Source organism: Musa acuminata, chromosome BXJ2-6 (genome assembly GCF_036884655.1).
Source record: "Musa acuminata AAA Group cultivar baxijiao chromosome BXJ2-6, Cavendish_Baxijiao_AAA, whole genome shotgun sequence".
In the NCBI taxonomy this organism is placed as follows: Eukaryota; Viridiplantae; Streptophyta; class Magnoliopsida; order Zingiberales; family Musaceae; genus Musa; species Musa acuminata.
The window spans coordinates 5,991,670-6,014,069 of record NC_088343.1 but is presented as its reverse complement, the minus strand read 5'-3'; the positions used below and the strand labels follow the sequence as shown (position 1 = coordinate 6,014,069).

General features: G+C 37.0%; 3 protein-coding genes across 5 annotated transcripts; 1 reads left to right on the top strand and 2 right to left on the bottom strand.

The window, feature by feature from the left end:
- Positions 1-338: 338 nt before the first annotated feature.
- Positions 339-3,299, bottom strand: LOC103987099 (B3 domain-containing protein Os06g0194400-like). 3 transcript variants are annotated; one of them, XM_065110464.1, is made up of 7 exons: positions 3,077-3,299; positions 2,900-2,998; positions 2,684-2,715; positions 2,448-2,619; positions 2,126-2,224; positions 1,800-1,896; positions 339-630 (listed from the first exon to the last, which is right to left on the bottom strand). In XM_065110464.1, exons 1-6 carry the CDS (start codon positions 3,215-3,217, stop codon positions 1,858-1,860), a joined length of 582 nt encoding a protein of 193 aa, XP_064966536.1. In that variant the 5' UTR covers positions 3,218-3,299; the 3' UTR covers positions 339-630; positions 1,800-1,857. The 3 variants fall into 3 exon arrangements, with proteins under 3 accessions (XP_064966536.1, XP_009403573.2, XP_009403572.2); XM_009405298.3 differs by having other exon boundaries at positions 365-630; positions 2,126-2,332; positions 2,448-2,610; XM_009405297.3 differs by having other exon boundaries at positions 366-630; positions 2,126-2,332.
- Positions 3,300-3,751: 452 nt separating this feature from the next.
- Positions 3,752-4,341, bottom strand: LOC103988254 (patatin-like protein 2). The gene is made up of 2 exons (XM_065110739.1): positions 3,943-4,341; positions 3,752-3,847 (listed from the first exon to the last, which is right to left on the bottom strand). Exons 1-2 carry the CDS (start codon positions 4,339-4,341, stop codon positions 3,752-3,754), a joined length of 495 nt encoding a protein of 164 aa, XP_064966811.1.
- Positions 4,342-4,568: 227 nt separating this feature from the next.
- Positions 4,569-19,274, top strand: LOC135613694 (uncharacterized). Its single transcript, XM_065110732.1, has 10 exons — positions 4,569-4,865; positions 5,221-5,562; positions 5,649-5,807; positions 5,947-6,043; positions 6,509-6,576; positions 10,592-10,690; positions 12,600-12,656; positions 16,150-16,218; positions 17,414-17,479; positions 17,656-19,274. Exons 1-10 carry the CDS (start codon positions 4,569-4,571, stop codon positions 18,841-18,843), a joined length of 2,442 nt encoding a protein of 813 aa, XP_064966804.1. The 3' UTR covers positions 18,844-19,274.
- Positions 19,275-22,400: the final 3,126 nt, after the last annotated feature.

Sequence of the window (22,400 nt, the reverse complement as noted above, 5' to 3'; positions counted from 1 at the left end):
TTTCTACTGACAGTATTATAATGTCTTATAAATATTAAATTTCAAAAATAATAGTGTTTTTAGCTGATTGTTTAATCTAGTATTTGGTCTAATCTTCACCTTGTATCTAGATTTAGAATTTCACTTTGATGATGTAACATTTTTAGTTTGCAAATCCACAAAAACATAAGAATGTAATATGTTGTCCCTAAATATGAAGTTGAAAGAAATTGTTGCTTTACTGTAGAACAAAACAAAGCAAGGTAATTGCACAACTTAGAGCATTACATGTCAACTCATTTGCTAAATATAACTACCACCTTATTGAGGGAATTCACAATAATCCTTTATATAGTTGTTATAATTCCATAAAGACAAAATAAAACTCGATGTGGTAGCAATAGCCACCATATAGATAGCACATTTCAACCCAAGATTCTTCATTTACTTCTGTCTACAAGATTTGGTCCACTGGAAATTTAGATTAAGCCGAAGTCAAGCACAAAGTAACAGAAATTTTGAATGTTTTATGGGCATATGAGAAGTTTTGGTTTATGCAAAAACACAGTTGGAAAGCCCCTCAATCTTCAAAACTGAAATAAATGAGGAGCATTGGACTTCTCTGATTCTAAGGACCACTGAGCCTGTTACCTGTTGAACCAAATAATGTATTGAGTTAACTCGAGGTCGTGGATTTGCAAATTAAAAATGTCACACATGCGTCAAAGTGAAATTCCAAATCTAGATACTAGAGTGAAGATAAATACTAAATTAAAAATACTATCATTTTTAAAATTTAATATTTATGGGACGTTATAATATAATTAAGATTACTGAAGATATGTACTGTCAGTGAAAAAATTATTTTTATATACAAATGGAATCAGTGGATATAAAAACTTATAGATACAAAGTGGATTTTTGAGTTATGATCATTTGCATTGTATATCCCAAAAAAATCTAAGTCGCTATGATCGTAGATAATTGATGTGTTTCTCTCCACCAGCAGTTAAAAGAAAAAGATAATTACTTTGTTAAGTATCAAATGAGAACTATGCAGATATAGAAGTAGAAATTAAACTTATGAAGAAATGAAAATAAATAATGAAAAAACCAATTCAAATATATCACTCAAATTATTGTTTAAAAAATAAAACAACTAAAAAAGATGGTGCAATGCATAGAGCTCATTATTGCAAGTCCAAGATGCACCAATGTATGCCGTTTTATCATTTCTGAATCACTTAAATCATAAGGAGCAATCCGATCAAAAGCACAAGGAAATAAAACTTTTGTACACATAAAAAACTAAAATGATTATAGTTTTATGTTAGTTAATACAGTTTAAAGTATATTTAAGACTTTTGACACATTTATAGTACAAAGGATAAAGTGGAGAAATGAACAAAAAGCTTGAAGTTGATAGTTCGAAATTGTAAGAATTATTGGAACCTTTCAACTGAAGCATTTAAACAATTGCAATGATCCTTTTGCCAATTGTGTGATAAACGCTACGGGTATCATTTGAAATTGTTAATTAACACATTTGGATCTCCTCAATCTGAACAAATGAAGGTCAATGGAAAAGGGAGAAAGTAAAAGGAGATATAATGTATGACAATACTTTTTTTCGGTGCAACAAGCAAGGCCTTACGGATAGGCAATATTTGGAATGACTGATACGGCACAATAACAAAGGGCTCAGTGGTGCCACAAAATTTTGAAGTACAATATATGTTTGCTAGAAAAATTTGTAATATTCTACTGTTGAACATATAGAAACAAGAACTTCTTAAAATTTAAATTAGAATTTAAATTACCTGTTCCTACTCCTTGCAGCAGCATCAAAATTCCTTATCTGGAGAGTCAATAACTACATCAACTGCTATCATATTCACTCGCCCTAATTATGTAGACCTAGAGAGCAGAAAGCAAATTCACGAGACATCAGAACTGGAGGTATGTCAATAAGCAACATCAGATTGTAAAATGATTAACCACAATCAATTGCATGAAATACAAATGGACAGTAGATACACGAAGTGAAGCAGTGTATTACAAATGGATAGATCAAATAAGAAAACTACACCAAAAAGAGGTATTTGAAGTTATTAAGAAAAAGAGCATCAAATATTCTCTAATTTACCTTGAAAGTTGTCGTTTTGATCAACTGGAAAACGACAGCATCGCCATGAACTAATTCATGATTTATAGAAAAACCTTTCCACCCTGCACTTAGTCCTCTCTTGTGGGCAAGATAAGTAGTATCAGATTCATCCCCGTTTTCATCTATTAAAGTAATTGTCGCACTACGTTTTGGCAGATGCTTGTTGCAGAATATTATAGGAAGGCCCTATTAACATCATTTATGAGACAAAAACTAGTGCTTATCAAGGATTCATCCTGAGTGTTTTAGACATTGATAGAAATTTACTGAGAGTTGCATCATCAAGGATGACTAGAGTTACCAGCCAAAATCCTCCGGTGGTGTGAGATTGGAGCATAGACTTCACAAAAGAAGGAAACTTTGGATCGAGTCCCGCTTCGATTTCCTCTGCTTTCGTTTGGGCGTACTCCCTAGCTTCATCTGATGCATATACTCGATCGTCCAAGCCTCTACGCTTCAAAACCCTAGCGATCCTAATTGAGATATATATTAGGGAAAGATTCTTCAGCCGTGCTAGATTAAGATGCAATCACCAACCTTCTCGGCCTATCCACGAAGTCTGAAGCTACCTATCCAAGCATCAAACATTAGCCAAAAGATAACCAAGCAACAGAAGCAATCGGTTAAAAGTCGAAGAAAGGAAGGCTCGTTATTTTCTTGAATCTTCTTCCTCATTGTTTTAGGAACATAGGACAATCAACCAGCAAGACAAGATCGGCTCGACAGGGGAAGCAGCGAGCCGAAGAGGCCTACTTCTCGGTACTTGGGCTCCGGCAAGCTCGCGACGCGGACGGACCGGCGTACGGGGTGGAGGCTTGCATCCCGGGACATCTTTCGCTTGATCTGCTTGGCCTGGTTGAGCAAGAAACAGAGTTATGGAAGCGGGAGAAGGGCGAAAGTGAGAAAAAGGAAGGATTTCGAGTGGAGGACCGGGGAGGTCTTGGGGGACGCGGCGGCGTCGCGGAGGGCGACGGAGAGGTGGGGGAGGTTAAGCTGTTCGAGCTTCTTCTTGTTCTCCTCTAGCCTCCTCCGCCGCTGCTCTTCGTAGGACATCGTCTCTGTGGCTCCCATATCTCTTCCCTTACCACGATAGATAGAGAGAGGGGAAGGAAAGCGAGTGATCGCTTTGCAAGCAGAAGCAGAGTGAGAGAGAGAGAAGCGTTCAGAAATGGGAATGGCTATAAAGCGGAATGGAATTCAAAATTTGAAAGCGACTTTACGTGTCGCGCGTTTTAAGTTTAGTTATTTACTAAACAATTCCTGCCTTATCATTATTTATATTTCGATACCATCAATTTCCTTTTAATGTTACATTTCAATCATTATTTATATTGATAGTTTAAATTTATATATAATTAGTGTAATAATATATCATTCAGTATTTGATAGAGGGATATTATTCATTGCTATTAGTGTAATAATAAATAACAACAATTGTTATTTATTATTCATTGCTTCTTCTTCACCACAAAACCCACACACAGACACACAATGAACGAATGATATCAAGGCAGTAACTTCGAGTTCCTTAGCTTCCTTTCACTGGAAAGTCTCTGAGCAAAACGAGTCAAGGCTTCTTCGTTCGTTCCTTCTTCCTCCACCGGCTCATAGCTGCCGTTCTCCAGGTTCCTTAACCAGCTTCTCAAGGTTCTCCTTCCCCGTGATGTCCAGCGACGCAGCATCTCCCGTCAAAGTGTCATCCTGCATGCACCTCAACGCCGGTTGGCTTCGTGAGATTGAAATGAGTCGTCGTCTTCCTTCTCGAAGCAAGCACACGTACCTGTATGCGAAGGTACTGCTTCTCCGATCACAGCGCTTGAAAGAGAACAGAGGCGTGGACGTCCATTGCGAGAGGATGTCGATGATGGGGGTGGTGCTCTTGTTGTACAGCCACTGAGCACGCCCCTCTTGCTGCTCTCTTGTGCAGTAAACCTTCCATCTTGCTTGTTCGAACCGGTGCCGAGAGAGATGACAAGGAATCTGCCGTAGTCCACTGGCTTTATCGGAAAGAAGTCGGTGTTCTCCATGAAGATCCCCTTCGTCACTTGGCTCATCGCAGTTAAAGGTGTTTCAGCTTCAAACCGGTGCAAGTTGCTGATGATGTTATGGGTTCTTTCGTACTCAGCGTAGAAGACGGGGAGGGTTTTGCCCAACATTATCAAGATAAGATAGAACACAGATGAAGTGGTGGCCATGATGTTTATGCATGGAACTCCGCTGCCTCACGTAGCTTCTCCCTTCACATAACATCGGCATACTCTTCGTCTGAGCAAACTAAAACCTTAAACTTGGATTCTCGTCATGTGAGTACGATTGTGATCCAAATAGATCAGACAGATAGAGCAGTCGTGTATGCATTGATTGTTGAATGTTTGCATTGATTGAGCTTAGAAAACGTTGACCGAGTCAATACGGTGCAGTGATGACATTCTTCGTGATCGTACGGCCAGATCAAGCCCGACGAGTCAACTCGGCCTCTGAAACAAAAATCTCATGGGTTCGGGTTGACGAGCGAGTCGAATCGGTTCGATCGGTGGAATCGTCCGATTCGACTCGAGTTTACCGTGTGGACCCGTTGAGCTCCTTCAGATTAAAAATCCAAGTAGCCAAGCGAGCCCTAGCGTTTGGGCCGCTGCCGTTGCCGCTGTCGCTGCCAACGTCGCTGGCCGAGCCACCTCCTTCGCGCCACCATCGCATGCTGCCACCTCCCGCTACTCCGGTACTGTTCTCTCCTCTCCTCTCTTCTCTTCTCTTCTCCTCCCCTCTCCGCTCATGCATTTCCTGTGTTGTTCTCTCTGTCCCTCTCCTGTTGTATCCCCGTCTCTCCTTTCTTCTCCTCCCCACTACTATGCTCTCCTCTGTTCTCCTTCACTCTTTCGGTCTCTCCTGTTTCATCTAACAGTAATTTTAACTTTATGAACAGAGTATCGTGGGACTTCAGATGAACCGTGTTTGATATATGTTGAAATTGACTTGTTTTCTAAACCTGGATATGGGTTCTGCTTCTGTTGATTGTTTGTTCTTTTGGGTGTTTTTTTTCTCATATTTAGTATTTTTCTCCATTTTGGTGGTAGATGCATTTCACTCGCGCATTGCGATGCCTCGGTGCTCCGGATAAAAGTCATATGGGATATTATAACCAATTCAGTGGATTATCAGATCGGATGGGACGGGGCTTTTCAGTGATCAGATTGGTTCTGGATCAACCCCATCCCGATCCAAATCCATTCTGCTTGCAGGCAGACAGGAGATGGTTCTCCCTCTTCTCCAACCCCTTTGGAACTCCTCTGCTGGATGGCCAGAACCAGCAGTTGAGGTCCGTGGCCACGAAAAATCTTCTTGGTGCTTGCTCTGGCATTTGCCCTTCCCCCAGCTTCAGTTACAAGCCATTGAAATCCTTTGCCGCTCCGGTGAAGGTGATTCTTTTGATATATTTTTCACTTAAATTGACTCTTAAATATATGATGTGCCCCAATTTGATTCAGATCCAATTTTCTTGCAGCCATACCGGAGTGCCTTTGGAACTCCTTTGTGGAATCGGCAAAACCAATTGTTGAGGTCCATGGCCAGGAAGAATCTATTTGGTCCCTGCTTTGCTGTGCATTCCTCATGTTCGAGCTTCAATTACACCCCTGTGAGATCCTTTGCGGCTCCAGTGCAGGTGGTGGTTGTTCTCTTCTCGTACAAATTGATATATATATTTGCATGTATATGTATATTTACATGTATATGCACACTCACATGTGCGCACACACATTATATATTTTAACTTTTGATGTTGTTTGATCGGAACTTTTTAGGCTAAACTGAAGTCAAAACCAGCTCTAGATTCAAATGTGGGGCCTAGGCTTAATGCAGCGATCACTGCACCATATGTTCGGCTTGTCACTGATGAGGGTATGTTGAATTCTTTTCCAAATTTTTATGATACGTTATAGCAATTGAACTTCTTTTTGAATATTTATGATTCTTTGTTACCTCTACATTTGACTGTACTGATTGTTTGAGAGTGGATTACTCAACTGGGGACCAAATGGTTGCCATCTGTAGGTTCAACTTATTGTACCTAGTACATGTGCAAGTTGGTAAGTAGAAGATTGTAGATTGTCATTCTACTGGGGGCTTTGTTTACAGAGTCAGTAAGGACTGGATAATGAGTGACTCATGATAAATAATGAGCAAAGCATGATTAAGCTGCTGTGAGCATCCAATCTTTGGCAGTATCAATATTTCAAAATGAACCAGCACTTTTGCTGTTCACTTGCTGTTATTTCTTCTGAGTTTGCTGAATATAATTTTCCTTCATTTCCCATGGTTAATGTGGTCATATAAACTATTACTTACTGTTATAAAAATCTATAGGTCACGGCATTGTTTCAAGAAGAGAAGCACTTGATCGTGCAACAAAGCTCGAACTTGACTTAGTTGAGGTACAGATGGCCTGTTATACCATCATAATTTCTTGTCATATTTATGCATTGAGAAATAAATGCAAATGATTTTCTAGTTCATTAATGTTTTATTCTCACATTTTGTTCAAATTACTTTTGCCATCATCCATTGCATTCAACTACAATAATATAATAAGTCTGACTTCAAGATGCTCTTTTTTTTCTTTCTTTTTTTTCAATCATTTTTTAACAAAGCATGATCATTCAACCTCTATGTATTGATTGCTATCTGTCACAAGTTGGAGTATCATTTGTTGATGTTAGGTTTTGATTTTGCATTAACTAAAAAAAATACAGTTTTGTTATGTGGATAAAGAGGGTGTTGGACTTTGATTTTTTTGCAACTTCAAGCATGCATGCTGATTAAAGCATGAGGCGGCCATACACTGAAATAGACAAAAAAGTAAATGCTGTGTCAATAATAATAGAAAAGTTGGAAGAGCTTCAAAGTTCAAGTTGCACTATGTTACACTCAATGATTCCACCTTACTTGCACGGAACACGTATTTTCAATAGTTTGTCTTGAGTTTATTCTAGAAGTCATATAGAAGCAGCAGAAGATATGGAATGAGAAGGTTCACATCATTCTAGGTGGACAACTGTTTGCATTGAATATTTTGGATGTGTGCAAGGACTTAGTTGACAGAGGTGGCTGGGTGCGTCTATCTAGTACATGTGCAATTAAGATCACTCATGCATATTTCTAAGCCTGAACTCCTTAACATCTTTAGACTGGAAAAGTAAGCCATATGCACATTACTGAACTTATATTAACACACACATTCCCTAACCTTGTATATTGGTATGTCCCAGTAAAGGTAATAGGGTATAGGGAGTGAAGGCTGGGAAGAAAGAAGTGGTAAGAAGAGGTGGTCTAGGAGGGAGAAGCACTACAACAGAAGAAGGATAATCATGGCTACTGGTCTAATAAAAACAAACAATTTCATTCATGAAATCATAATAACATAGCATACAGGACTCAGTGCCAGACTTTAATTTCAATCATACAATAGAAATTTTAAATAATAATATAAAGAAAATACTTGTCTTCTGATGATCCCATCATTCTTCCTGTTGTGTCCGACTCTTGATGTTCTCCTTCAGTTGATTGCCTCCAGATTTGGATGGTTCTGATGTCTGGCAGTTATGCTGATTCATTGGTAAATCCTTTACTTCTGTTATTTCAAGGAGAGAAATAAAATATATTTCTGAGTGAATTAGAACACTTTTACTGCTGTTTGAATGGTCCTTGCTCTGGTGTGGCCATGCTATTTGAAAAATATCTTAGCCTAAAAATTCCAACAATGTCAATGGTGTTGGACTTTGAAAATTTTATCTTGGCTATCATTGGCATGATCTGGAACCATGATTGTAGTTCGGTGGGTTGCATAACTGGTTTATCTTTGGGTTATAGTCTTTGTCTGTATTTTGCACCCATGTTACATCTGGTTTCAGGATTTGTTTGCTATCCCCATACTCTGGTCAACAATAGGTTGAACTCGGGGTGGTAAGTTTGGAGGCAATAGAGATGTCAAAACTGCATGATCAGTTGAATTGTCGCTATAACAGGATAAGATCAAGAAAAAATTCTGTGAGCTGTCAGTATAGTTGTCTGCAAAAGCTTTGAGCTTGGCTGGTACATCATATTAGCCTCCAAAATCAGTGGGATTTACTACAAGTCTGAGATACAGGTCTCCCATAGCTATCAGAAGTTCCAATATTGATTACACTTTGTTGCTTTTAGGCCAACGAGTGACAATATAAGGCAGGCAGAGATAATCAATTATTCTCATTACAAGGGTTTTTGGTCGTCAGTTCCCTTAATATTAGGACTGCTAACTAGTGAGCTGTTTCACACATCTCTGTGAAGTCTCATTATCACATTGATAACATATCTGAGGGAGAGATCTTCATCTCCTGTGCATCAAACAATGGAGGACTCTGACATCGTAGCTGATTGTCATGAGAAGCCACTGAAGCTACTCTGTGCTGATACAAAACTATTATGGTCAATGGCTAGTAATGAACTGGACTACTTTCTTCATTGTCCCACCATGATTATGACTTGGAATAGGGCCTGTCAAGGTTGTTTGTGTATTCAACCATACCGAACTAAAACCATGGCAGACCAGGTTGATTGGTCTGGTGGGCTGCAGTTGCTGTGGATTCGTATCCAGCATTATGACATTCTAAGACATGCAGAAGAAAAAAAGTTCAATTTTCTTCAGAACTTCGTATTGGAAAAGATTCTTCACTCCTTCACTGATCACTGATTGCATTATATTTGCTAATGCTGGACCTGCCAACCTGTTCCAGCCTCTGTGTTGCGTGCTAGTTGACTACCTTTGCACAGGAACATGCTAATTGCTCTGGTTGCTTGCAATTACGGACACTTAACTGTCATGTGAGCAGCATGGACATGGCAAGGAAACATGAAGGTCGATCTTTCAAAAAAGAAGAAAAAACTGATGTGCTCTTTATGTTTTCTGTGGTCAATTTGATACCTACTGTTAGTCAGCGATTTCAATAGGCGCTCGGGTGTTCGCCTAGGCGCTTGGGCGAGGCGAGGCCCGAGCGTCTCGCTTTAAAGAGGCACCACCTAGGCGCTGGCCCTAGCCCAGGTGCTTCGGGCGAGCGCCCGGGTTAAACCATGCAACCAAACCAGTGTTTTACGTCTGGTTTAGTCTTTGGTACTTTAGTTGGTTCAATTAAACCAACTAAAGCATCGATATCAGCCTCCCAACATCCCTCCCGCGACTTCCCCAACCCTAACCCTGCTCGCGATTCTGCCGCTAACATTTCCTCTCTACTCGTTGCCTCTCCGCTATTGTTGCCTCTCTTCGTTGTCACTGCTCTTTGTTGCCGCTGCCACTGCCATTATCGCCGCTCACCGCTCCCGCTCCTCCTGCCGCTATTCGCTGCTGCTTCTCTCAGTCAGCAGCCTCAGTCTTACTTTTACACTGTGCTCCCGGTATCGCTTCTCGCTGCTACCGCTATCACTGCCACTACTGTTGCTTGTCGTTGCTGTCGCTGCTCGCCACTATCGTTGCTCCCGCTCCTACTACCGCTGCCACCTCTCGCCGCTACTGTTACTCTTACTCCTTTTTCTCACATCGACTCGATATTATATTGTTAACAATATATTAACAGTATACTGTTAACTATATATGAGCAACAATATTTTTTTATTTATTAGATTAATAATATATTATTTTTATTTTTATATTTCTAATTTTTATTTATTTGAAATTATTGTTATTGTTTTGAATTTTGAGATTTTTTGTTAATGTGATATTATGATTCTGTAAGATTTTTTAATTTAATATCATATTCTTATTTAAATAATTATATTTATTAATTATATTATATATTTTTATATTTTAGCGCCTCGTTTCGCTTAGGCGAGTGCCTAGCGCTTTTTAAATCATTACTACTGGTGAAGTTTCTTTATTGATCACATGTTTTTTGCTTTTATTTTTCAAACTTGCAAACATATATGATGTGTCATTTCTCTTTTCTGTCATCATTTGATTTATAAGTTGATCCAAAAATTTGGACAAATTGACTATTATCTTCCTATTGCAAAATATTGTTATTGTACTCTTGGATTTTTATGCAACTTGTAGATCTGGAAAATCATCAGTCTTTCAAAGTTGTGTAATGAATTTATTGGACCTTATTTTGGAAAGAAAGTTCTTCATTTTCTTTCTTTGTTATATGCATCCTATACTTTCCTTTTCTCTTTATACAGCAGCTTTAAGCATGCTGTTCGAATCTGGTTCACTCTTTGTTTTCTATTTTTTTCCACGGGTTGTACTCCTCTCTAGATTGACTCTGAACTTACTAGATGTGCATAAAATATGCTATACTAAGCATCTGTATGTACTTCTATATGCATTTGTACTAGATAGAAGCTGAAACTGATATTTTTGACATTATAGTACATTACTTGTTTTACATAGTACTAACTTTTGTTACTTGTTTGATTTTGTAGGTTCAAAGAAATGCAAATCCACCTGTTTGCAAGATTATGGACTTCCATAAGGAGAAGTTCAAACAAGAAGTAAAGGAAAAGGAACGTGCCAAAAGCAAGGTAATACAATATGATTCTTTCCTTCCGAGCTATATAAGTAACCTTATACATATAATGAATTTTTACCACTAAGGATATGTGACGTAATACAACAGCTGCAAATTGTCAACAAATATTTTAGATATTTAAAGATCTGCAACTTTTTTTATTGTTAAAAAAATGTATTATAATTTATCTATTAACTTTATTTACATTTGCATTCCTGAAAACCAAATGAGTAAGTTGTTAAAAGTTTTTAGTGTCAGAGGTTTTTAGTTTGTGACAGTCTTTCAATTATATAACCATTTTAGATCTTTGAGTTAGCCTCAAGGTCTCAAATATTGACTGCAGTGGTACATACCTACCAGTAGTCACCGATCCGACCAAGGATGCCACTCAACTTTTTATTATTTTTTTAGTGATACCTGAAAGTGTACATTGTTGGTACATTGCTGCTGTACCAGTATTAAACCAGTTCAACAAGATCTTGAAACCAAAATCTGACCAAGATTTTAAAACCTTGGTAAGCTTTGCCATAAAAGCATTAATATTGAAGTGGAATTGCAATCGGTGCTTGAAGTTCCTGTATCTACTTAAAGCCTTTCCAAGATGGACAGTGTATAATGCGATATGCACTTTGTGAACTGGGAGGAGACATTAAGTCCATACATGTGGGTTTCATGTAAAAACAAGTTGATCAACTTATTACATAGAGAATGAAAATGCACTAGTTTTTGAGGCATACTTATCCTGGAGAAATTGTGTTCATGGTGTGCCATCTTGTGGTCTTAATGATGATAATATATTTGTTTGTGTGCTAGATAAAATATGAACAAATATCAGTGGAACTTTAAGATATTTCCTTCATATTTAATCATCTGTATTTTCTCCCCATATTAGGTTGATACACAAGGTTTAAGTAGATAGTCATGACGAGGTGGTTTATTCTATCACGTGGATTGGACTATATCAAATCATTGAGGTTTTTTAATTTAATAAAGCTATTATTATGTCCATAAATGATTACTAATAGTTGAAGAGGCTTCTTGTTACAGTTGACAAATGACAATATTTAACAAATGGCTGCAACTTTTAAATACACAACCAAGAGTCTTATGCAAATCAACTTGCCTAAAAGATTAAAGTGTTATTTAATAACAAAATGATCTACCTTATTGCTGATCATTTAAGATCATGTTCTTCTAGGATTTCTTTAACTTAGAAATGTATAAGATGACATGTTCATTTGGACGCATGAACCATTTTGAATCAATGGAACATTACACTTATATGATACTTTTTTTTTTTTTGTAAATTTATTAAGTTGCTGCATGACAAATTATGTACTTCTACTTCTTCACCAAGATTTTGTAAGGGAAAGAAAAAGAGGCTAAATGGAAATGGAGGAACATGAGCTTGATTGAAGATTTGGTTCGTTAGGAAAATCCTATCTCAGCGGTGGATAGTTGTTTGCCCAACTCTGATCAGCAAACTTCTATTTTGATTAAATCTTCCCTCAGCAGTGGATTGTTGTTTGTCCAATTCTGATCAGCAAACTTCTATCTTGATTATTGCATACCTCGCTTTTGACATCTGATGAGAATCCTTCTGATATCTTGCCTTTCCAGATCTGATGGGAGACCACTCATGTATTTTATGTATCACTTGGCAGATATACTAATCAATCAATAATTCTGTACCAAATATTAATAATCTTTAACAATATTACCAAAAGATATATATTTTTTAACTTTGTGATTACTAAACATATCTTTTGTTTATTGTTTTGAAAAAAAAATTATTTGGTGGTGACCATCCATTGAACTTTTTAAATGAAAAAAAATATGACTACTCTTTATGTTTTTATTATTTTTAATAACATGAATACTGATATGATCGATTCCATTTTGTATTTGCTTTCATATTGCAGTCGTCAATTGCAATGCGGGGCGGGGATCACAAAGAAGTTCGGTTTAAAGGAAAAATTGTAAGTAATTTATTCAATAGACACACACAAATGGTGTGTGTGTGTGTATTTATATTTGCAGCGCCTTGTGAGTTTCCATTTTGCCTAACTTGAATCAAATAAAAGTGCAGCTTGAATTTAATTCAAACTGCCAAAATATTTTTGTTAATGTTGGATCTAAGTTGGAGTGCTAAAGTATTTTTGATGATTTTCATTAAAATGGATTTCCATTCTTTTGTATTTTGTACTATGTTTTGCTACTACATAGATTTCCATCATTGACAGTATATCCATTGCATCTCAGGACTTCGCTTACTACTCTGTAATGAATAACATGTTTATTTGTCTACCTCCATTGCCATATTTATGCTTCTATATGTGTATGGTTATTATGTTTGCAACAAAGTGGAAACTCTTTTACTTCTTACAAGCTTATTGGTGGAATTGTGGTCAATGGTTCCCTGCACTTCAGCATCTTGAGGGTATCCCACTAGCGGATGCCCTCTATATTTTGACAGCATAATTGATGACACTATGTAGATGATGAAGTGGTGTAACACCTTGAGTTCTAGCGTGCCACGTAATAGGTCCCCTATGTACATGTGGGTCATAATCTTACAAACAAATCCAAGTTCATCGTATGATAACTTTTGTCTTGTAAGAACAAGGTGGGGTCACTATCAATTGACCACGTGTCCTACAATGACCAATATAGGTGTAGAAGCAAAATATGCTAAAACATATATAGTATGGAACTTATTAACTTAACATTATCACAGTGCTAACCGCTCTAGAATTTTTTTGTAATAATAAAAGAAAATGTCTCAAAGAGAAATATATGTTACATTTAACGAAGTTTCTTATCCTCCTTTTATGTTTTTTGTTCCAAATATAATATTCAATCAATATTCTGTGATATGAATGCCTTTTTTTCTTTCTATAGAGTGTTGTTAGATATGTCTCAATGAAATTTGTTGTTTGTTTTGGATAACAACCAACTTGTTAGTTATAAAAATTTGAATACCTAATACCTTACCAAAAATTTATATATGATTACATTCCTAATCTATATCTTAAATATATCGCTAACATTATTTATTTCACCTCTTCTGATTATTGCATCTGGAGGTTTTCTAAACATATATCATTATCATCTTAAATAATTTTTTCTCATCTTATCCTTTATTGAAGTGATATTTAATTGTTTACGAATAAGAGTATTTCTTTTTTTGTCTTTCCTAGTAACTTCATCTATCTATCTAAACATTCTCATCTCAATAACACAAATTTTCTATATACGTTGTTTCTTTACTGCCCAATGCTCAAATCCATAAAGCATTGTTAGTCTCACAACTTTCTTATAAAATTTTTCTTTTGATATCAAGGGTAGTCGATGATCACACAAGACTCCTAACTTTCCTTTTTCCATCTCGACAATATGAAGTTTCTATATATATTGTTTCTTTATTGCCCAACACTCAAATCCATAAAGCATTGTTGATCTCACAACTTTTTTATAAAAAAATTATTTTAATCTCAATGGTACCTGATGATCACACAAGACTCCTGACGCTCCTCGTCATTTTAACCAACCTGTTTTTACTTTATGAATAATATCTTCACTGATCTTTCCATCTTATTGAATAATTGATCTAAGATACTTAAAACTTATACTTAAAGGGACTTCCTGTCTATCCAATTTAAATATATTCTCTTGTTTATTTCTAGAATCACTAAAATTACATTTTATATATTTAGTTTTAGTCCTACTTAATCTAAAACCTTTAGTTTCTAAGACTTGCATCTATAACTTAAGCTTATAATCAATTCCACTTAGTCTTTCATCAACTAAGACAATATCAGTGTCTAATAACATACATCAAAGAGGTCTGTCATGTAAGTGACGAGTAAGTTCATCAATTATCAATGCGAAAAGGTAGGATCTTGTGTGGAATATTCATTAAATAATTTATAGAAATAATAAGTATTTTTTTATCTTCGTCTTTGCGTCTAATATTATCTAAATTCTTACACTTTCTTTCCCTAACTTTAACAATTCGATATATATCTTTTTCAATATCTTTAATGTCTAATTTATTACAAAAATCATCATAAGCCTTATATCTTGTCATACTAACCATCTTTTTAGCCTTTTTTTAGACTCTTTATATCTTTAATATTTTTTCTCATTTTCACAATTTTGCCGATCTGTAAAACATGATCTTTTTGTAAAAATTGCTTTTTGAACTTCCTCGCATCACTACCAACTCTCTCTTAAGGTTACATATCTATTTTTAGTTTCATCAAGAATCTCCTTTGTTAAGCTCCTAGTCTTATTAGCGATCGTAGTCCAAATAATATTAATATTATCCCTATCTAAGTTCCAAGTCATCTCATTTTTCATCTTATTCTTTAAAGTATTTATATTTTCATCTTTAAAAGACCACCATTTAGTCATAGTAATTTTTTTTTTCTACAATAAATATCTAATACCATCAACCTACGTTGATTCGTTAAACTTTCACCAAGTATACCAAGTATAACTTTATAATTCTTACAAATAACTTTATCTATCTTTCTAGCAAGAAAGTCTATTTACTTATGGTTGTGACTACTCTTATAAGTAATCAAATATTTATCTCTCTTTTTATAATGAGTATTTACAAGTATAAAATCATATGAAATTATAAAATCTAAAATCATACCACCATGTTCATTTCTCTCATAAAAACCCCCATGCACCCCTTTATATTACCATATGTTTTTCCTATATGATCATTCAAATCTCCTCCAATTATAAGTTTTCCGGTTTTAGACATTCCTTGAATGATATCATCTAAGTTTTCCCAAAATTCTCTTTTGGTTTGACTGTCCAATCTGACTTGAGCAACATAAGCACTAATGACAAATAAAATTTCTATCACTCAATCAAACATAGAAAATGCCCAGAAAAATAAATCCAAAAATAGAAAAATAAGCAAATTTAATCCTATAACTTTTATGGTCAACGTAAACTTAATTAAGCTCAGTTTTGCATTTTGGTCTTGACTTGATTTGCATCACCTTCGATTTTTAGCTTGCTGGTAAAGCTTTAAGATTTTACACAACACACATGTACAGAGCCTATATGTTTATACAATTGTTGCAAGACTATTTACATGTATGTTTCCAGAAGCATGGAATCTTGGTTCTCGATTTCATTTCAATATATGTGAAAGAAAACCAAGGCTCCAGTTTACATAGATATGGAATAAATTGTTTCTTGGTACTTATGTGTTTTTCATGTGAAACTTGATTAGATTATCAGTACTTGGAGAGTTTAAAATTAAAATATTGTTTTGGATATGTGTGATGTAACTTTAGTTGAAAGTGAATGTTCTTCGGTCATTGAAAAAATAGTGTAGAACTGCTGCCTTTGCACATTTAAGTTTCCATCTGAAAAATAAAAAAGAAACATTTTCTATGTGCAGTTTGTCTGTTTCAAATGTTTAAATATTTATTCTTTTTCTTACAGGATTTAAGAGACTTGAAAATTAAAGCAGATTTGGTTATAAGATTGATGGAACGTGGTTACAAGATAAAGGTAATTTTACTATTTTTCTTTGATTGTGCTACTTTAAAATGTTGATACGTTATATGTTTTTTTTTCAAACTTGACAGTCCTAGAGATCTCTTTTTTTCATTTTTGTGTTAATTTTAGTTAATAGATGATTCTCCAGTTGCTATTTTGCTTTTTTTTTCTCTTTAATTAAGATATGTTAGGTTCAGCTGAAAGGTTTCTGGTGTGACTATTATTTGCTAAATACTTTTTTTTAGGCGTCAAGCCCCATTGAGTGCCTTATGGTGCTTAAATACTTTAGTATTTGTTGTATCCTACATAAATTTTAGTGATCACATTAATCATTGATAGGGTAGGGTTGCATTGCTGGAATCCAACAGGGTCACTCCTGATCACTCCAGCAGCTTTGCTAGATGAGAATTTGAAGGTCATGTGATCAGTAAAGTCGACCACTATTACTTGGCTTAGGATTGGTCAATTGATGCCATTGTAGGTGGCCGAAAGATTAGCAACCAGGAATTTGGCTTTTAGTCTTGGTACTTTGGGTGGAATCGTTCATCAAATAAAGAGATCAGTCAGGGGTTGGTTTGTGAATTATCAATGCTCTCCCTTGAGAGTTTCTGAACTTTAGGAATGTATTCAAATAACGAATGTCTTTCAAGCTCTCGATGTTGATCAGGATTTATTCACAAAGCCTTGGAAATCCTTAGAGATATCATCAGGGCATCATCATGCCTAATCTCATGGTCTTCAATATCTCTCTTATTGAAGATGAAATCAGTATCGTCATCCTCCAAAGTCCAACCTTCATCACTTGATTGTTATGCGTGTGATTCCACCATCTTACATATGTTGCAACAGAGCTTGCTTCCTTAGTGGAAAGTCCTTGTATATGATACTTTGGTTTTTACTGAGAGAACTGAAGTGCAAATGTATTCATCTTAAGAGTTCATTTTTCTCACTATATTTAGTATAAAATACCAGCATAAGATACAGAGACATTTACAAGTTTTCCATCTCTCTTTTAATAAATAACGTTCTCATGCTGAGGCTAATATGAAGGAAATTGGAGCAAGTGTCCCATACCCCATTTAATTGTCCTCTAATATTTTCTAGTTTTGACAGCTTCAAAGAATCTAATCTTAGTTGAGATAGATCCTGATTACTTTTTTACATGGACAAAATTAATAACTTTATTCACATCCTTTTTATGATGCAGTGTACAGCTATGCCCTCAGGCAAAGAGGAAGACTTGGGTGGGCTCATATCACAACTTTTACCTCTGGTGAGTGTCATACTGTTACGCTTTGCTTATCATTAAAACCATATAGAATACCTTAATTCATTATTTGTCAATCCTGATCTTTTAGTTCTATGTAGTGACATAAATAATTTTGAATGCTCTGCTTCATGCATGATCATTAACCCAGTAACCTTATTGAGCATTGATCTGTAAAACAGATAGAAGACGTTTCAGTTATAGAAAGTGGTCCACATGTAGATACAAGGCAAGCATATGTGATTGTCAAGCATGCTAAGTTTGGAACAAAGAAGTCTGGAAAGAAAGTCAGCAAGGTCGTGGAAACAGCAGCCAAAGGGTTTCAAGGAGCTGTTTCTCACACTCCTGAAGCACTTACCAGGACGAGCCAAGATGGGAAGGTACTCCAAAGTGAAGAATGGGATCCCGTTGATTGCAGTTCAGAGGCTGAGGATGAGGCTCAAGAAAACTTCAAAGAGGAAGCAGATTGGGAAGTATTCAACGATACCAATGACTCAGGAGATTTATTTAATTTTGATTCAGAGGGGAGTAGTACTCACTCTGGCATTAGTGGAAATGCCGATAATGCATCTTCTCGTGCCCGTTTGATGGATAAGAACATCAGTGACACTTCACATCATAAGGTCACTCCACCTGTCAGTGGATTTACAGTTCCAGGGCCTGGACTAGGCTCATTGAGATCTGTTGTAGAAACTTCCGAGGAACCTTCAGTTGTGGATGATAATCGATATAGAAAACGAACTGTGGTGAAGGGGAGGTTTCACCAGCCATACTTGTCAGAGAGAAATAATGCAGCACCTTATTTTAGAGCAGCAACGAATCAAGGGAGGACACAGCAGGAACCTATGAGAACTGAAGGTCAAGGACGTCGGGTTGATGCAAAGCAACCACAGTTCTATGCCGCTACTCCTCCTTCACCATCAAGCCCTGGGATTTCCAAAGTTGCAAGAACTCCTGATGGCAGATCTGGAGATGGAACTACGACCAAGGCTGATGTTACTGATTCACCATCTAAAGGTTTTGGAATTTTCAGTTTGAAGAGTCCTGCAACTGGTAATGGAAAGAGCCAAGCAAATTTAAATATTGGTAAACCTGGTGATATTGGATCTCATGTGCCAAATTATGGAATTTTCAGTAGTTCTAAAGTTCCTAACAGTGAAATGCGAAACTCAGGAGGTGAGACTACTGCAAAGAATAAGAATCCGTCTTCACCAACACCCGGTTATGGAAATTTCAGCACTAAAAAACCAGCTGTCTCCAGTGATCAGCACTCTGGAGATTCTCCTTCAGGTAAATCTGGCAGTTCTACCCCTCCGACTCGGGGATACGGAATTTTTAGTGCTACCAAATCTGCATCATCCGGTAACTAGGGGAACTAGGAAGTGATATAATCAGTTTGCACGCCGATCTAGTGGTCTCTTGTGAGTGCCTTGAAATATTCTAGACTGGACACTCAAAAAACTCGAGATTAGAAATACCACAAGAATCAAAGAGGAGAGTGAGATGAATCACCATAGTTCAAGAACTTCTGACAGTGCAAGAAAAGCCCGATTCACAGGGTGTAATACATCAGTTTAGGTATTTTTAGTACATAATTTTGTTTTTGGTTCTACATTTCAACCAGATGAATAATGCAGCCATATTGGTTGATGATTTTTCGTTTACTTTATTGTAACGAGCCTGGTTGAACTCTTGTTGCATGGCATCATGCATCTCCATCTACAAATTCTTTGTGATATGGTTTGTTCTTTTAAGAGGGATAATTATAGTCCATCTACAAATCTGCTACGTGTTACATTTATTTATCTCATATTTATTTATGAGGTGAGTTGGCTACATATTTGTGAAATGAGTCGAATGAAATCATATTCGATTGTATAATCAACCTAAAAATAAAAATAAAAAATACCTTCAAATAAAAGAAATGTACCATATTGCCTGTTATGTTAAGAAATTGAAGTGAGTTAGACAAATTTCATGATATTACACTTGTAAATGAATTGTATCACACTCAACTGTACAATCAAGCATTGATCCACTTGATTCTACAATCAAGTGTACATAGTCATAGTCCATCTATGAATGTGTAATAAGGAGCTTTTATCCAACTCAGTATCATAAAATTTATCCAACCCATCTCAAACTTTCATTATAAAAAAAATATACAAACAAATATTTATATCATCTTATAGTTTTTTTTTTTTGATGATTTTAGAGATTTTTATAGCTCGATTTGCCGCTTAAGTCTACATTCGAGCATAACACCATAAAGTTTGTCACTCAAACTTTCACAAATTGGAGTAATTATGATAGAATTAGTTACCCTATTTGTTTTTCTATTTTCTTGATTTTTTTTAAATTTATTAAACCCAATTTAGCATAAATGGACCGTTCAATTCATTATGAGAGAATTTTCTGAGTAAATTATAAATTAAAAGGGTATTAATCTCGACCTAAATTAATTTATTATATAAATTAGACACCACTATCAGTTAAGAAAAACATTAGGGGCCCAAAGATTATGATATCTTAATCATATGCAAAACTCACGTCTATCCATCCTATCACCAAAATAAAGTGATCGACTTGAGAATTCTGAATTCTATGCATTAACATTCAACGAGTGGTACTCCACAAAATGCATATCCACTCCAACTTCAAATTGTGCGTTGCAGACGTGATGAGAACTCCCCAAACCACTTGATTAAGATAGCAAGAAGTGAACCTCACACCCTGAAACAGTATGTGTGTTCAAAATAGCACAGAGAGAGAGAGAGAGAGAGAGATAGAGAGAGAGAGAGAGGAACAAGTGGCCATGGCGCTTCCCGTCTGCAATCAAGGAAAAGTGGCAAAGCTTTTGGACAACGCAGCGTCTCTCGAACTATAATGAAAGCTCATAGTGGACGTGAAGCACACACCTTTTGTCGGCATGTTGGCGAGACCTCAGCGAGTGGGCGGTGACAAAAGGTGGTGAGGAGGAAGATGTGATGATTCCAAAGCCCCCTCCTTATTATTAACATCCAAAAGCTAAAGCAAACCAGCTTTCCCTTCCTTTTCTTTACTCTTCTACCTTGTGTCCTCCTAATTACCTCAACATTAAATACCAATTTTCTACATCAAACAAACCCTAGCCTTTCCTTTCCCCTCCCCCTCACGTCCATACTCCCCCCTTGTTTTCACCATGCTTGGCCATGACGTTCCCCATCAAAAGACTACACCGCCTCATCTTTCTTTACTCCTACATTCACATCCTCGGAAGAACCACTGCTCTTTCTAAACTCATGTTTAGCAAGAATATTAATCAACTCATGATTAATATCGATCATACTTAATTTGTCTTGCACCGTACAAATTGAGCTTGACTCACTTGGACGTGATTAACTACAGTGATTATGAGCTTTTCAAGGATGGGATATATTTGTCAAAGCCTCCTCGAATAAAAGCCTAAGCATGGGTTGGATCCATTAGACAGGAAGAGACCTTCTCTGCATGCCACTGTCCCCAAAATATTCCATCCATGTCTTGCCTTGCTACTTTACATGCATCTAACTCGCCCACTGCCACACTCCCATGATGACTGAGCTCTTACATATATTTATATGTGAGACACAGGGGAGCTTTTCTTAATGCAAAATCTACAGCTAAGTCTTTTCTTTTGATGGCTGGTGCATGCACTCTAAACTTGTCTCTCATTTGACTCGGCCTTAATCAAGAAATAATCATGCAAGTAGTTCCCTAAAGATTGTCATAACGGGATCAAGTAGGCTTCCACCGATCACTAATTAGCTTTTCCATCTCCACAAGAAAAAGGACTTGTACCATTTACTCCGATGACATGCCTCGAAACGCTTGCATCATTCCCAACATAAAGCTTAAAATATTGTATGTTTTGCTACTTCAAACGAGCGATATCGAGAGAGAGAATAGAAATTTGGGTTGAAGCGTGTGGAATTTATGATACGTAGGGAGACATGATGGGTGTCCACGTCGCGCTGCTCTTTTCGGAACCAACCCCAAAGAACTCACCCACGGCAACTGACCATGAGGCATTGGAAACGACAGACTGCCGGGGCCCAGTGGCTTGGTGAGGCGAGTGGATTTGTGGGTGAGAAACGGGGGTGTGAGAGCCACTGGGGCGGCGGCCGCGGGCGTATATTCCCGTCCCCGACAGCGGCGGGGCCCCAAGGAACCCACGCTCCTGCATGGGCCGCGGGCTGGCGGGACCCGCCTCCCGCACCCAACCCCTGAGCGCGCGTGCGAAGCCGGGCTTCGTGCGGGATCGGCCCTGCCGGGGGGGGGTGGAGCCCACCACGTCTGGGGCGTGGTAGGAAGCTGTAGTAATCTATTCCGAGCCCGTGCAGTTTCCTCTGATGTACTCACCACACCTTCACCCACTATACATTACCCACCGTTAACACTTGATAGATCTAATAATATATTAAGACAGATATCATTAAGACGAAGTCCGGTCAAAGGTCAAACTTAAGTTTGAACTGCTAATTATTAGTAACTCGATTAATTCTATATAATACATTACAGGTTTCTGTGTAGGCTGCTATTATAATTGCATCATATGATATTTTAACTTAACGTGCTTCATACACGCATCATTAGTTGAGCACCTCAAGGTGACACGCTCTGTTCGACCAATTTATAACTATGGCAGATGATACATCGGAATGTGGTGTGAGCTGAGAGACCTCAGTATTAGATTAAGCATCTCTTCTCAGTCGATCATGAGTGGTGAAACCAAATTTTCGGAGCTCGGTGCAGAAGAGTTCGTAAAGGTCGATGAGCCATTGGTGGCTGATGATTAAGATAAACATATGGTTGATATCGATGCTGAATGCACAGTTATCGAAGATGAACAGTAGTGAAACCTGATGAACTGTCTGGTGAGTTTTTTAATGATGAATAAAGTCAAAAA